Source organism: Triturus cristatus, chromosome 4_2 (genome assembly GCF_964204655.1).
Source record: "Triturus cristatus chromosome 4_2, aTriCri1.1, whole genome shotgun sequence".
NCBI lineage: Eukaryota > Metazoa > Chordata > Amphibia > Caudata > Salamandridae > Triturus > Triturus cristatus.
The window spans coordinates 293,445,110-293,460,704 of NC_140586.1; the positions used below are offsets into that span (position 1 = coordinate 293,445,110).

Sequence of the window (15,595 nt, forward strand, 5' to 3'; positions counted from 1 at the left end):
CCCCCTCACCATTTTTGCCAGACTTCATTGCAGGCTTTAAAGGAATTTTAGACCTTTGCTGGAGACCGTCGTCTTGTGCTCTTACTGACCCATCACCCTGCCCCCCCCCCTTGTGTGGGTGGGCGTGTACAAGTGTTAGGGGGCATGCGTTGTGTGGCCAGAACACACAAGCCCATGTGAGAATGAATGGTGCCCTATGGAGGACTCAGCGACTGCTGACCAACTGATGGTTCTTTCTTCTGCAGGTTTGATCCTGTCATTTTGACAATTTGTATGCTGCTCCTGGAGGTTTAGCTTGAAGAGCCGTAACTTATCTGTGATACCTGGCCCAAGACCTCTGTTACGCAACAGTACCCTCCGCAACCGGAAAGAGCAACGATTCTACTTCTCCCGGACTGTTAACCTATGACGGTTGAACCCGCCCGTCATCCCTCGTTGCTGCTACCTAGGGAAGTGACTGGTCTGTCCTCCCCTCGTTCCCCCTTATCCATATGTGCCACTACTGGCCCTCCTTTGTTTGTGAAACCCGATCTGGCCGAGTTGGAATTATCACCGGTCACACTATCCCTTGCTTAATGCGTAAATTTCAGCCCTGAAGAGTCACGGGTGACTGCCCGATTGATTAAACACGTGTCTGCTGGTTTGTCCTTTGATGTTTCCCTTCTGAAGAAGGTTTAAATACATTTCACTCAAAAAAATAGTCCACTGATCTTTGACCCCGTCTCCATTCTTGCTTGAACATTACAATGTTTCTCGTAGACATTAATTAATACTTACCCAGCGTGTGCACAGGACTTTTGTTTCAAGCAACAGTACCTGAACTCCCTCCGCATGCGCTTAACGACAGAGACGTGGCCTGGAGCTTGTCGAGTCGCACCATGGAGTCGACATGCTGGTCCTTGGGTGCCTGCAATTTCGCTGCCAGGCTAACGCTTAGGAAGAAAGCCAGTGGAGATGCACCCAGCTGGTTGGCTGAGGTTTGAAGGTAGGTTAGACTTTCTTCGACCCTGGCTTTCAGTCAGTGCGGTGTGTATCTGCACAAACAGACATTTGCAGGAGCAGACCCTGGTGTGCCTCCATTTCCCCTTCAGGTTACATTTGCGCCTAGGATCTGGAGAATCCCAACTGTTGTGAACTGTCCTGAAAGACACGATAGCTGTGTTGTCTAATGGGCAGAGCGAAGCAGGCCCTTGACCAGGAGGGTGGTAGAGTAGGCCTATATAGCCTGAGTGGATGACGTGTCAAAGAAGTGTGCCGTCCTGGAGCCACAAGAACCTTACATTCCAGCTAGCTTCCATCAGCACTTAGATTTATGCAACAACGAGAAGGCTGATAACCTTCAGAGTGGATCTAATTCCCATAATTGCGGGTGTCGTAAGCCTGTGTCGTCCCTAAATGCACCATACAGTCCTTTTTTTCCCACAGAAGTCCATATTGTCCCATTCCAACGCAACAAGAGAAACAGACTTCTTGTTTTTAATCTTCACCAGGTTTTATGGCAGAAGCCCTTTGTATTAGACTGGTCCTCTTTTTACAGCACCGTTTGACCCACGGTTATGTTTCTGGAGATATCACGGTTTGAAGTTGTTATGAGTCGGACACCAAATCCCAGTTCACTGCTTCGGACTAGTGGCCCAGTGGATGCTTCCGCCATACGAAAATCCCCACCAACTCCATGGGCGAGCACATGCTTTCTATCTCTCTTGTATGCTGCTTCCTGCCTCAAATCTCCCTTCTGTGTTTTCCGTATTGCCCGTCCACCAACCCCAACAGCTTTTACTTGGCTTCCGCCGCCCTTCTTGGTCGGACCTTTTTTAAGTTAAATCTTAAAGCCTTCCTTGCTGCTCCTGCCGCTCAGCAGCTTTGTTTTAGTTCCCCTCATCCCCCATCTACTCCTCCTTTTCTCCCCATCCCTTCCTGCCTTTTTCCACACCGCTTCCTGCATGGTCTTTTATATATATGTGCACATATCCTTCAAGGAGGGTCTGACAGCTGCAGTTTACTATTGGTCTACTCCTTTCTGTTCTCGTGTGTTTTTGCTTGTATTTTGTCAAATTTTCGCTCTAAAATTGGCATCTGCCATGTTGGAACCTAAAAATGTAAAAAAAAAAAAAAATAGCACCACATCATGACAAATAAGTGTGCATATGTGGTGATGCTTGTGCATATACACGGCGACCTGTGACATCATGCCACATAAGGCCTCCTGTATGCAAGCCATGGGCATCATCGTTTTTTTGTCTTTTTTTGCCGATGCTAAATAGCACCAGCAACAATAATTGGCAAAGCCAATAGGTCTGCATTGGAAAATCCAGAAAACAAAACAAATTTGCTTTGGGTTTTTTATTAGCTGTAGCTCTGCCTGAACGTCTGGTTTATTGACAGGTTTCAATTGTCATAAGGTATCCGAGTTCCACCCTCTACAACCACCTAGAGTAATCCTTTAGTACTTCCCGTCAGTACCCTCAGAGGGTTAAGTGCCCAAAGTATGTCATTTGTGATTGAACTGGAGTGCACTGGTATCCACTGACAGTGTGAGGAAGAGAGGAGAAGGGTCTCTGCACTGATGGAGCAGCAGGGCTCCCAGTCTTCTGAAGGGCGGAGCAGGGGTGCGGACTTCTGACTTGCTTTAGCATCAAATAGTACCATCAGGTGGTTAGGAGAGATCAAATAACAGTGTTGTGTACTAGTTGTGACGTGATGGGAAGGTGTGTGATGTGTTGTTGTGTTGACCCTGCATGTGCTGTCCTGTGACCTGCAGCTGTCACGTACCGCAGACAGTTCATAGGAAGGGGAGAGAGTCATGTGTCTGTCTTTAAAATGGTTGACTCAACTTGAAGCTTTGTTCTAACATTGGGAATTATTCTTTCTCCAGGTGCCCACCAAGCGGCTGAAGAAGTATGAGAAGGACTACCTGGCGATGCGAGAGAGCCAGCTGCAGCAGGAGGACCCCATCGACCGATACAAGGTAGGGCCATGGCTCTGTGCCCGCCGCCTCCAGAGCTGCAAGCATCTGGTGACCTTCAGTAGCAATACACAGCTGCATAGACCTAGAGATCTCTGTGCTTTAGGCCTTGCAGGTCACCAGTGCACAGCACACCCTTCTTCTATTGCTACTGCTGCTGATTCCTGTTCTCTCCTGTTACCAGCTGGCATGAGTCTGCGGCCACCTGGCACCACTAAGAGGGGCGGGCATTCCACATAAGCAAACTAGGTGGGAGCTTATTTATTTATTTTCTTAGTGCATTTGAATTTTGAACGACCATTCCCCCAAGGTGCTACAGGGTTGTACAATAGGAATAGATCATTACATACGGCGCGAGATTACATAATCCAAGAAGCTGAAACATGTAAATAAGCCAAGAACATTAGAGTACTGAAATAGAACATTACATAAGGCACACAATTACATTATCCAAAGATGCTGGTACATTTAAACCCACAAATACTTGAGAATGGAATAAATTATACATATCAGTAGTCCTAAAAATTGAGTAACAGGATGTGGACTGGTGCCTGGTACAAGTTAGAGCCTAGGACACTCGAGATAGGGAATTAAGCCTCAAGGTGCCGATCAGTGCAGAGTTGGGGAGGGGAGGTTACCTAAAATGTCTTTGAAAGAGAGGGACCTGCATCTCAGATTTAAAGATAGCCTTCGAGGTGGTGATACATAGGTTTGGAGAGAAGGAGTTCCATACTCTGGTCACACTTCCTGGATGCCATGTTATGTGTGGTGCCAAATTCGAGGGGAAAAATGTACATGTAAAAAACAAAAAAAATGGTGCCGTTTGCATGGGTCGTCTAAGGTGGCAGTTGAGAGCACAATGGCCACGCCCTGAGAATGACGTCACATTTCCCCTGACCGGAAGTGCTTGGTTGTAGCGTTCCTTCCTTTCGATAAGTGTGCCTGCCTTAAGCACATTGTGTAGATAATGTAGTGCTTAGAGTCAGCCTACACTCCCCACTTGAGAGAAGTAGTGCAGTGCCTGTAGTCACCCTTTGTGTTGCTCTACACAAAGCAAAAGATGAGAATGGTGCAATCATTAAGGCCCATATGTGTTTCCCATCACTAATGTTTTTGCATAGATAGTGCATTTAGCTTTCATCTGTCGACACTAAGAACCAGATAGATGCAATGGTAAAGGATGAGTATCTGCATACTTTACATTATGCAGGTAGTGCAGTGCTTACAACCGGCGTTTATCTACACTGAGCAGAAGTAGAATAGTTTATGGATTAAAGCGCTTTTGTGTTTACTGACACTAGGAAATGTACGGATTAAAGCGCTTGTGTATTTACTGACTAAGCAGTGTACACAAATAGTGCGGTGCTTCGGACCTTTATTCCACCTTTTGCACTCAGCAGATTATGCAGATAGGACAGTCTCCTGGTTTTACTAGGAGTATGGTCGATTTGTTGCTGGGCTTACAGCAGTTTGGGTTTTTTGTGACAGTAACCACAATACAAATATTGGTCTCCTCGGTTCAAAGGACTGTCATTCAGGCTCTAGTCATATCCAGATTGGTTTATGGATATTTACTGTACCTGGGCGCGGACAAGACCTCTGTCCATCGTTTGCAGATTGTTCAAAATGCTGCTGCTAGGACTCTTTCGTTTACCTAAATATGCTTCGGTTTCTCACTTGTTGTAGGAACTTCACTGGCTTCACTGTCACGTGTTCAAGGTCAAATTTGGCTTGCACGCCACGTTACATCCAGGAACTGGTTGTTCCTTACCAGCCTACCGGGTCGGGAAACCCTTCGGGGTAGCTGTGCGAATTATAAATCACAAATTATTATAATTATGTAATAAGACTGAGATTAAGATTAGAAATGCAGCAAGTGCCACGAAAGCACCCTTTTCTTCAAACCCTCATGGCTGCATGCTGCCAATTGACTCCTGCCTTCCTCTCTAGTGTGGCCTGATGACGGGTGGTGTTAGTAAATAGATATGGGAGAACACTTTAACCCTGCAATTTAAATGTGGGTACCACTGATGGGGATCAAGAGAGCTGCCCAATGGCCTAGTGCCACGTGTGACATCTTCAGCCAGTTCTGACTTTTTAGCCAAATGCACGTTGCTTTCTGGGATTATTGGCACAAATCCGGTACTGATGAACTGGTTGCCCACACATAGGGCCCACTTGGCATGGGCATCTATGGCCTTGAACATCTTTCGTCAAACTTTTTGTTGTGTAGTGAAAGAATTGGGCTCACCCAAGGACATTCCAAGCCGGTTCTGCGGCAGGACCCAAATATTGCTGCTGAACGGCCCCATGCCATATGAGACACCCTCAATCAGTTGTGGTGGTTTAATGGAAAGTGCAATGCAGGTACCCACCCGATTGAGACTGCACAGTGCAGTCAGTAGGCATGATGTGCCTGCCACTGAGACAGGAAGCCACTGTAACGCCCATGTGTATGGATTTTTGGAACCCTTGGCAAGATTACATTTTGCCGTTTGGAGTTCCTTCTCCTCTAGTAACAAGGACGTTTTATCAAATCCAGCACCCCTTGGGCCATTTTGTCGTGGCTGCATGTGGCAGCTACAGCTGTAGCCTCAATGTAGAAATGGCCCTGCAGCGGCAACAGCACACGTTTACACCAGGCCCAGAATACTTTGCTGGCAGATTAGCTAGGCAGCGCCTTGCATGGCACCGTGTACTACGGGGGTATTGGCAGCAGAGCGTTATTACCAGAGGACATTCTTACAGAGCGGAGGCGCACACACCAGAGACAGCTTAAGGATTTTGGGGGCCCTAGGCCAAATGTATTTTGGGGGGCCGTGTTTGAAACAGCTATGAATGTATTCCGCTCTTTCATGCCTTCTTTGGCCAGGTCACTGACAGTGCGCAGGCACACTGGTCCGAATTCTAAATGTGTTCATGCCTAATGTTCAGGGATACGTGTGCTTTCAATGTTGTAGCACTGCAGGCCCTCGCCAATATTACTGCTAATAATCCCTGTGACGCCCTCCCGTTTCTCATCTATGAGGTCCTGTTTTGATCTAAAATAAACTTTTTTGTGGATGTTGCATGGAAGAAAAGCACAACATTTCACTGCAAAATGCCTATAATAGACTCTCGCACCCATATTAAAATTAAAGTAAATAAAAATGGTATTTAAAATAATCTGTTTAAGAATTATTCAAGGCCATCAGGACAAGACTGCCTGCAGAACAGAGCTGGTTGTGTTAGGGCATCCCTGAAAGGCTGGGGCCCGGGCCAGAGCCCACTCTGCCCATGCCTTAAAACGTCTCTGGCACATACGGACCCACAACATGTCATTTTCACGACCCACACTCGAATAGGCAACACCGGAACTTGTGGTGATTAATGCCCACTCATTAGAGAGACACTCATGCAGCTCTTTAACGTGATGTCGTACCGCGATAAGTCCAGCCATGGTGGCGATACTGCCACCAAGTGGTAGCTTGGAAAACCGCTTCTCACAACCCACATAGCTTCAGTTAAGAAGTGCATGGCCAGAGCTCGCTCTGCACATGTGCCGAACTGCTCGCCCTAGTCTCATCCCTGACCCCTTCGCACTTGCTCGTTCAGAACCCGAATGTTTCCTGTATTTCAACTGACCGGGGGAATGGAAACTTACTTTGTGATAATTGTATTTTCGACCGTGCACCTGGCTTATAGCAAGATCACTTTCGGGAATGTTCTTAATTTCCAACCTCCCCAAATACACAAAAGCCCTGCTGAGCCCTTCTCGGCCTCTGCTTCGGTTCTGCGGCGCAGGTGGCCTTGGCGGCGCAGGTGGTAATGTTTCCCCTCGGGCTCAGCCCCCTGGGCCTGCATCGCGGGCCTCAGCTGAAGGCTTCTTTGTCACTCCTCAAGGGTGCTGGTTGTCTAGACATTGACTCCTAAGAGGTTCCTTATGTCACTTCTGCTGATATTTTTAGGCTTCTTTTGTTTTGAGAGGGTCCGCCCCACAAATCTGCCCTCTGGTTCACCGACGACTTGTTGTTGTCTATTAAACGAGCCATTTGGAGGGGGGCGTCGGCTTGTTGGTGGATTCTACATCTTTTTCTGCAACTCTCCATCAGAGTAGGGAATACTAAGGATTCCAGAATGTCCCTATGAGGATGTCTAGTTGTGTTCTGAGACTTTCAGTGTCAGCTTGTACGTTTGCGCGTGCTGTTATTCTTTGCGCAACCCTTCATGCATGTGCACTGCAGTTGACGGTGCACCATGTTTTGCTTATGTGTGCAAAACTCATCTGCCTCAATCAACATCTGCCACATAGGACACACTATATACAATTCCCTCCCAACCACAAAAGGGCGAACAGGACATGATGAGTATCGGAATGAAGGGAGTATAAAATTACAGGCGGTAAGAAGGGGTATACAAATGCTCCAATACTATACCATACAGTTCACTCGACGGACCCTTTAAAGCCTCTGAGCCAGTTTCTTCATCTGCGACACCAGTCCCTCAGGGTGAGTCCGCACGTGCACCACCGACAAAGATTACTCCCTTAGATTAATGCTTATTCTCACCCACCTCGAGTCCTGCCCAGGCTCCAGATCTGAAGAAACCGCAGAATAAAGAATCCACTCTGTGGAAAGCAATACTTCCAAGCCCTTGATGATCCTTACTCGTGTAGGAAGGGAGGCTTGTACTCTAGTGTGTCTGGCATTGCACCCTACGCAAGTATCTTGGTCATGAATCCAGCAGTTTTATAGACCGCCTTAAATCAGTGGATAAAACTTCACCCCACCGCCAACTGTGAATAGTCAAGACAAGACAAAGAGGTCTGCCGAAGGCGCTTGCCTGATTTCTGCACAGCCTCATGCCCAACCAGTGAGCGTTTCTGCTCCCACTGAAGATGACCAAGACGGACCAGCTCCCTCTTCGAATCCTTTGACGTGGCAGGCAAGGATTGGGATGGCAAAGGGCGAAAAACATTGGGCAGCATGATGTTTTGACACCCAACGGGGTCGATGCCAAGGTAGTGGTGGGAACGTGCAGTCTATGGAGTGACGAGATCAGCATCTTGGTAGACCTCCTCCCTGACACTAACCTAGTGGACTTCTCATATGTGCGTAAAAGTAAAAAAAACAGGCAGAATTGCAGCTGTTCTTCACCAGAGACTTGTCAATTTGCCAATTGCACAGTCTTGTGTCTTAGATATTCAGGACAAGTGCGTTTACTCTCATTGCCCAAAAACGGGAAGGTTTTGTTCTCCGAAACCACAGATGCTGCACTGACAGCCTAGTCCCTCAGTGTAACTTCTACTCTTAAGGACTTATAAGTCCTTCTCGTATCTTCACGTCTTCAAGGCCGTGCTGTTTGCCAAAGAAATGCCCAAGAGGCCCTCTTAAGCAAAACTCAAGAGCTACAGATTGCAATAGGCTAAACTCACCCTAGCTCAGAGAACTCTAAGAAGTCATCTTGAAAGTTTTACAAGGTGTAAGCAGGCCAAGAGAAAAGTGTGGTAGGTCGTCAAACCATATACACTCATTCTAGACAACAAGCCCTCTCATTTCTAATGTTTGATTTTTTGGGGAGGTGCCAACAGTCTTAGTTTCTGGTACCGTGGACACCTTGCCTCCAGTCCCAGAGGGATCATTTTTAATGTTACTATTTTCTAGTCCTCAAAGAGTTGGGTTACCTGTTTGTTTATTACTTTTAATGGCCATACAGTCCCAGGAGCTAGGCTCCTAAAACGATCAATATAAAATTGAAAATCAATTGAAAGCAATACATAAACCATAAAAGACCGAAAAATCAAAAAAAGAGAAAACAAAAACAAATTAAAACATCATATACATACATATTCCTAAAAAGGGAACATCTCCCCCTTACTAAAAATAGAAATCTTTTGGAAATCAAAACCCTCACTGGCAGGCATCTTTCTATCTTCATATCAGGGGACTATTCTAATCTCTTGCAATCTCAGTCAGATGATATGTCAGAAACGATACAGGTAGCGCATCTTGTCACAGGTTTTGGAGCAAGTTTCACTGGTGAGTTGGTTGTGGGTTAACAGGGGTTTGTGCTTCTCCTAATACCTAACAATGAAATCCTTTGTTCTGTAGCAGGAGCAGCATGAGTAACTACTAGCGGAGGGCCCTTTCCTCTAACCTCAAGACTGCCACAGAATGTTCACTAGCAGGTCGCCATTGGACATGGAGGAACTCTGGAATCGTTATGTCGAGTTGACTTTCTCCACTGTTACAGCACTTATCAGTCTTTAATGCGGCCGGATACTATTTTCAGCCCTTGATTGTCTGTTGAAGATCCAAAGCCAGGCTTCAGTTCATTTCACCTGTTTTGGACTAATGAAGGGTTAGGCTTTTCATCTGTCAGAAATGAATCCGGTGTTGCAGGAGATGGTTCACCTCTTCCAAGCCACAGGCATTACCAGAGAACATTGGGCCTTAGACACCCATCTAGTGTCCTTCATCAGGATGAAAACTAGGTTGACTTAGATCATATTTTGTTCTTATTCAAATCAAACATCTGATCATGAGAGAATAATCAGATGTGCTTTCTCACATTGCCATGAGCTTCTCAGTGTACGCTTGAGTAATGTCTTGGTCATGGTATCCATGAACTTGGAACCAAAGAGGACAGAAGAATGCACTTAAAAATATTAGAACTGAAGGTGTTATTGCTGGTCACCTTTTAAGCCTCTATGATCTTTCCAAGGTGGGCATTTTTATATTTTTTTAAAGTTACATTTGTACCCCATGTGAGCAAATCTCAGAATTATGCAATCCACTCTTGTAAAGTGTACAGAAAGGTCATCATCCGTCAAATATATGTCATCGACATAGGACTATGCCTAGTCATCAAAATTTTGTAAACGTTTTGTTATTTGAGCCAAGAACAGCCCGGGGCTATTCTGATACCCTTGTGGCAATCAACAGAACTGTTTTGAGAACCCAGCACGCTAAATGCTGTCAAATACCTGCTTCCAGGCGCTATCATTTGACAGAAAAATCCATTTAAGATATCTAGTGTGGTTTTGTATTTTTTCATCACTGTGTTCATTAGTGCAACGCTGTGCACGTTTTGTACTGCAAATGTGCGAGTACCTGTGATTAAATATCTGTAATCTAATACTAGACAATATGAATGGTCTGGTTTCATCATGGGAAACAAGGGAGTATTCTTTGAAGAGGTGCAGTGGATCCAGAGAAATCTTCATCAATGTGCCTGCGCACCAGTAAGTGGTGCCGTATGGGTCAGTGAAAATTGTACTCTCATAGTAGAGATGTAGAATAGCCGCGTATAAGTGATACCCCGGCGCATGAACGTCCTTTCCTTTCCGCAGGCTTCAACGCAGTTCTAGAATTTTGCTCCCTCATCAATCTTCCAGTAATTTCCAATTTTTTCACAGTGAGTACGATGTCCACACCTGAAAAAACAGGATTCAAGCCATGCTGAAACTGCAGGAAACAGATGCACTAGGTCAGGCATACTCATAGTACGGCCCGCGGGCCGCCAGCGGCCCGGCAAGCCTTCCTTGGCGGCCCGCGGACCTTGCAGACATCGTGCCGGTTGCAGCAGCGCGGAGCTATGGGGGCCGGGCCGGGTGATTCTTTTAAAAGCCATTCACTTGTTAATAAGGCTTTGTTGCATTTCACCTCTTCTTGGCGCCCCTGCATCTCCCCTCTGATTGAGTGGAGATGCAGGGGCGCTAAGAAGAGGTGAAGTACAACAAAGCCTTATTAACAAGTGAATGGTCTTTTAAAGACCCGTGAAGTACTTGGGTGCGGCGGCTGTGTGCGCTCTGTCCACTCTGTGCCCCGCCCCGCCTCCCCTCTCATCGCGCCTGGCTCTGCCTGGGAATGAATGTCATCTGAAGTGAAGTAAAGACTACAACACCCAGAAGGCATCAGCTTGTGAAATGAAGACTCGCGATATCTAAAATATTTTACCAGCATTAACCTTTTCATGGTCACCCTGAGTAAATTTTTAAATGCTGGATGTATTTATGCAAAATCACAAAAATAACACTTTACCTGTAAAGTCCTAACTTTTTTGCTAAACGTGGTGTAATTCTGTACACCGATTTGCCTGCATCAGAGAGCAAACTTTCCTCTGAAAATTAATATGGACAGTAACTTTTTTGGCACCCGCTTGACAAATTGGCATGGCGCAAAACTTTCCATAAAGGAGCCGAAGTGGTTAAACCATTTTTTCTTATGTTTCGTTCATTTTCTGCCGTCTTTAGTTTAATATTAGAGGTAAACCGTGCATATAGGTGTTCTCAAATAGTGGCCCGTGGTGGCTGTACTGGGGGCAGTTAACACCCAAAATGTTATAACTTTGTTGATATTCATAGTCCTTACCAGCTTCCTCATTTCTGATTAAAGAATGACATTAAATGTCACCACATGTCTGCAAGTTGGGAATTGGTGCAGCACGTAAATGGAGGTCTTTTAAGACAGAGGAAAATAGAAACCTTAACCCTAAACAGAAACTGGTGGATTTTCAGTTGCTTAAAAATCCACTGGTGGAAAATCAGCCCATTCACGGTAAGGCAAACGTACTGAAATATATCATTTTCAAAGACTTGTCTGTGTAAATCTAAGCCCTGTAGTACCTCTTCTCTCACTCGTAAGTACTTGTGTGATTCGCCCCATGTCTGTTCTGAAACGGGGTGCCGGGGAGGGAGTGTGGGGGGCAGAGGGCCCTAGTTGTTTGATGGTTGAGGGTTTCTCAGCTCTCGCATAGTGCGTTCAAGGGCAGGTACCTCCAACTCTGTGAGCAGAGCCCTTAGCTCACCCTCTGCCTTGCGGATGGCTGTTGCGAGGTCACCTGGGGCCCCCCTGCTGAGCTCCGTGTCGCTGTGTATGAGGCTGAGCAGATCAAACACCACGAAGAAAACACTGAACACTACGGTTGTGCTCCCGGCTATTCTGGCTAGAAGGCGGCCACTGTTCAATACCTGGACGGTTTTAACTAATTTGGAGAGATGGAGGCCGGCCTGGCTGACTCCGAAGCACATGTTCCCAAAATCCGGGTTTACAGTCTCGGCCAAATCTCTGATTTCCTCCGCCAGCTGGTTGGCAGCCGTCATGTGTTCTTTGATTCTCTCCGGCCCCCTTTCACACTCCTTCAAGAGCCCCTCCACTTCGTCTTTCTCTATTTTGCTGTTGATCGCATCCACCACACTTGCCCCTGCAGAGGTGACTCCCCCTGCGGTGGAGAGGCCGAGTCCTACAGCAGCTGCCCCGAGGGATGCCTCCCCTGTGAAAGGTGCAAGGACATGCCCCCCCAATGCCAGCAGTCCCCCAGAAACACCCGCGAAGCTCCCGATGGAGACAGAGGGAGAGAGAGAGATAGAGAGAGAGAAGGAAGGAGACGGAGAGAGAGAGAGGGAAGGAGACGGAGAGAGAGAGAGGGAAGGAGACGGAGAGAGAGGGAGAGTGATAGAGAGAAGGAGAGAGCGAGAGAGAGGGAGGGAGACAGAGGGAGGGAGGGAGACAGAGTGATAGATAGATAGATAGATAGATAGATAGATAGATAGATAGATAGATAGATATGTGTGAATGCCTGGTCTGGTGGCTCAGTGGACAAAGGCGTCTGCTGCAGGGGCCTGTGTTCAACCTCATGGTCATAGATTATTTTGGGGGTCTAGCCCCGCCCCCTCCCCCACTGGCCCCGCCCCCACCGGTGCGGCCCTCAGCCAGAAACCACACTGTAAATTTGGCCCCCGAGAGAAAGTTTGTGAGTACCCCTGCACTAGGTCAACCTCCAGTGCTTGGGCTCCACATGCACTCTAAGTTGTGTGAAAAGTGTGCCATCTTGTACCCGAAGGTTATCAGATTGTGGTACAAAACTCTAAGTCGCTAAGCACAAAAGAGCCTCTAATGCCTTCTGCCCACTTTTGCCCCCCTACTCTGCTTGTACTGATTCTGGTATAGACTTCTACCCTGGCACCTAAGTCCATGCCAGTTACTTCGATACCGGGGCCAACTCCTCTGGTGCTGAAAGATCCAGTCCTAATGCCAATCTCAGACCCCAAGCAGACGTCAAACTGATCTTGATCATTATCTCACTATGAGATCACAGAAGGACAGCCAGCTGCAATTCAATTTGGCTCTGATCTGAGACATCTGCCTTGAATCCAATACCAGTAGAGTGTCTATGTGCTCATTGGCTCTCACTCTGACCCAATCCAAGAGGCATCCAATGTCCCTCATGACATTGATGATGACAGCAAAGGGAAGGATTGATTCCCCTCAATATACTGATGATGCTCTCTCTCTCTGGACTACCAGAACACCAGCAGGCTAAACCCAACCCCAAAACAGAGCCAGGTTCACCACATGGGCCACCTGCTGAGGAAAGCGCCTGGTTTTCAGCAGGGGGTTAGAAGCGCAGGTGAGGCACTAGAATTACAGTTGCTTACCACTGAGACTACATCAAATGTGCTTGACAAAATTCTTCAGTTTGGGTCTACTTCGTCCGAGCGACTGCTGCCATTTAATGAAGCACTTACTGATGCCATCATGGCTACTAAGTCATGTTCATGTTTGCCAGTCAGTCGACCCATTGCCAGATGGCAGAGACCGGCCCTTTTTGTCCATACCTTTTAATGAAATATCCGACTTGGGGGGCCTGATTGTCCTGATTGTCCAAGCCTCAGCAAGTAAGTTCAATCGGGGTTCCTTTCCGAACAGAATCAAAAAGAACAGACGTCTTTGGGAAAAAGCTATTCTCTTCTGCCGGTTTAGCACTAAGATTTATCAGTTCAGTTTGCTTACTAGGCCAGTACACACATGCCTTGTAGGACGCAGCCAGTGATATGTTGCTGGCTGACCCGTGGAGTATCACAGCCTTGCTAGCCCAATCTATTTATAATTTCCAGGATGCTACAAAGAATATGCTCCAGGCAAACCTGGGCATGACTGGCTGTATTAGCAGGACTGCTGGTACCAGCGTCATGCTTAAAAGGCATGCCTGGTTGAGGTCAATAGGTTTTCTGATGATGTGCAAGCGTCTCTCATGGCTATACGATTTAATGGCATTTGGCTGTTCGAGGAAAAGGCTGATTTAGTGGTGGAATAATTAAAAAACAGCCATGCCGCTGCACAATCCCTTGGTTTATTCTCACGATCAAAACCATTTCCCCACTTGTTCAGGAAATTTAGAGGTATCCATGGGGCTAGCTTACAGAGTCTAAAGCCTCGCCCATTTAATGCCTTTCTGCGAAAGGACATATTGAAGATGCTCATGCTGGCCCAGATCCTTTTCTTCTATGGAACCACAAGATTACATGGTGTCCTTTGACTTGTTGGATGCTTATTCCCATGTACTCAGTTTGCGTTTTCGCAGTCCCACATGTTACCTATGGTTCAAAGATGGCCAAGACCACTTTCCATTTGCTGTACCCCTTTTTGCCTTTTCTTGGCCCCTCAGTTGTTCATAGAAGTGATGGCTTTTGTCACTGCCAATCTTCGACAGTTGAAGTACATTTATTCCCGTACCTCTATGCCTGGCTTCTGAAGGTGGACTCACCGGAGTGAGTCATGGACCACTTCCAGATGACTGCCCCATGCCTGATGTCATTGGGATTAACTATCTGAGCCCCATGCAAAGCATCCCATTTATTGGGGCACTCTTGGACCTAGTGGAATTCAAGGCCATCCTCCGCCACAGTGAGCCCAGATACTCTGAATTGATCCTGAAGATTGGGATCAGTCCTGGTTCTCTGTGGGAGTGGCTCTGAGGCTTCTTGATCCCTGGCTCATGCATCCTCCTCCTCACAGACGCCAGGTGGTACATGCAGGCACTGAAGTAATATCTTAAAGTCCAGTGTCCCAGCATCGAGGCTGGGTCTTCAACTGATTCCAGATCTAGCAAAAAACTACACAGCATCTTCAGTGATGGTTGGTGGACACCAATTTTAGCCTAGACAGACAGATCTCCATTCCTCATGCAGGGCTTCCGGTTGTGACAGATGTGTCGCTGCTAGGTTGGGGAAGTCTCTTCCATCCTGAAATGGTGCAGGGCTGCTTCGATCAATTGGGTACACGCTGGCTAGACCTAATTGCAATTGACAAGGAAGCACTGTGTCAGCAATTCCATGCTTTGGAGTTTTGTATAATTTGCTTGTTAGGCAACTTATTCTGCCTGAAATAGGAAGAACCCCTGTACCTCAAATTCTGAGGAAGATCAAGTCAAACCATGTCTAAGTCCTTCTCATCGCCCACGACTGGGCCAGAAGAGTGTAGTTCTTAATGCTCCTGGGCCTGAGTGTTTGTCCTCTGATCACGCTTCCACTTTGGGTGGAGCCCCTGTCTCAACAACCAGGCAGAGTCATGCATCCAAGTCTTCACAGCTTACACCTCCATGCCTCAAGCATGGGCGGCAACAGCTGAATGCGCTTGACTTGGCGACCAAAGTCGTCAGTGTCATCCTTGAGGTCAGATGCCCTGCGGCAAAATCTATGTGCTGGGCACTGGAACAAGTTTGTCACTTAATGTGGTGCCCAGAACTCAGACCCCCTTATAAGCTAAACTTTCAGTTATCCTTCTGTTTTTTCTTTCACTAGCCCAGCTGTGCCTTGTAGTGGTACGCAGTGAATGGTTATTTGTCAGCTGTTTCAACCTTCTTGTATTT

General features: G+C 46.9%; 2 protein-coding genes across 3 annotated transcripts in view; one reads left to right on the top strand and one right to left on the bottom strand.

The window, feature by feature from the left end:
• The window catches only part of RABGAP1L (RAB GTPase activating protein 1 like), a 1,225,189-nt gene that overhangs the window by 1,108,279 nt on the left and 101,315 nt on the right, over window positions 1-15,595 (top strand). For both annotated transcript variants that reach the window (XM_085601582.1, XM_085601581.1), the window contains exon 22: window positions 2,876-2,968. In XM_085601582.1, the coding sequence (XP_085457708.1) occupies window positions 2,876-2,968 (93 nt within the window). The remainder of the gene's footprint in view (window positions 1-2,875; window positions 2,969-15,595) is intronic.
• The window catches only part of LOC146833684 (uncharacterized), a 32,536-nt gene continuing 28,601 nt past the window's right edge, over window positions 11,661-15,595 (bottom strand). Inside the window, exon 2 of the mRNA XM_085600209.1 lies at window positions 11,661-12,279. Coding sequence (XP_085456335.1) covers window positions 11,661-12,279 — 619 coding nt within the window. The remainder of the gene's footprint in view (window positions 12,280-15,595) is intronic.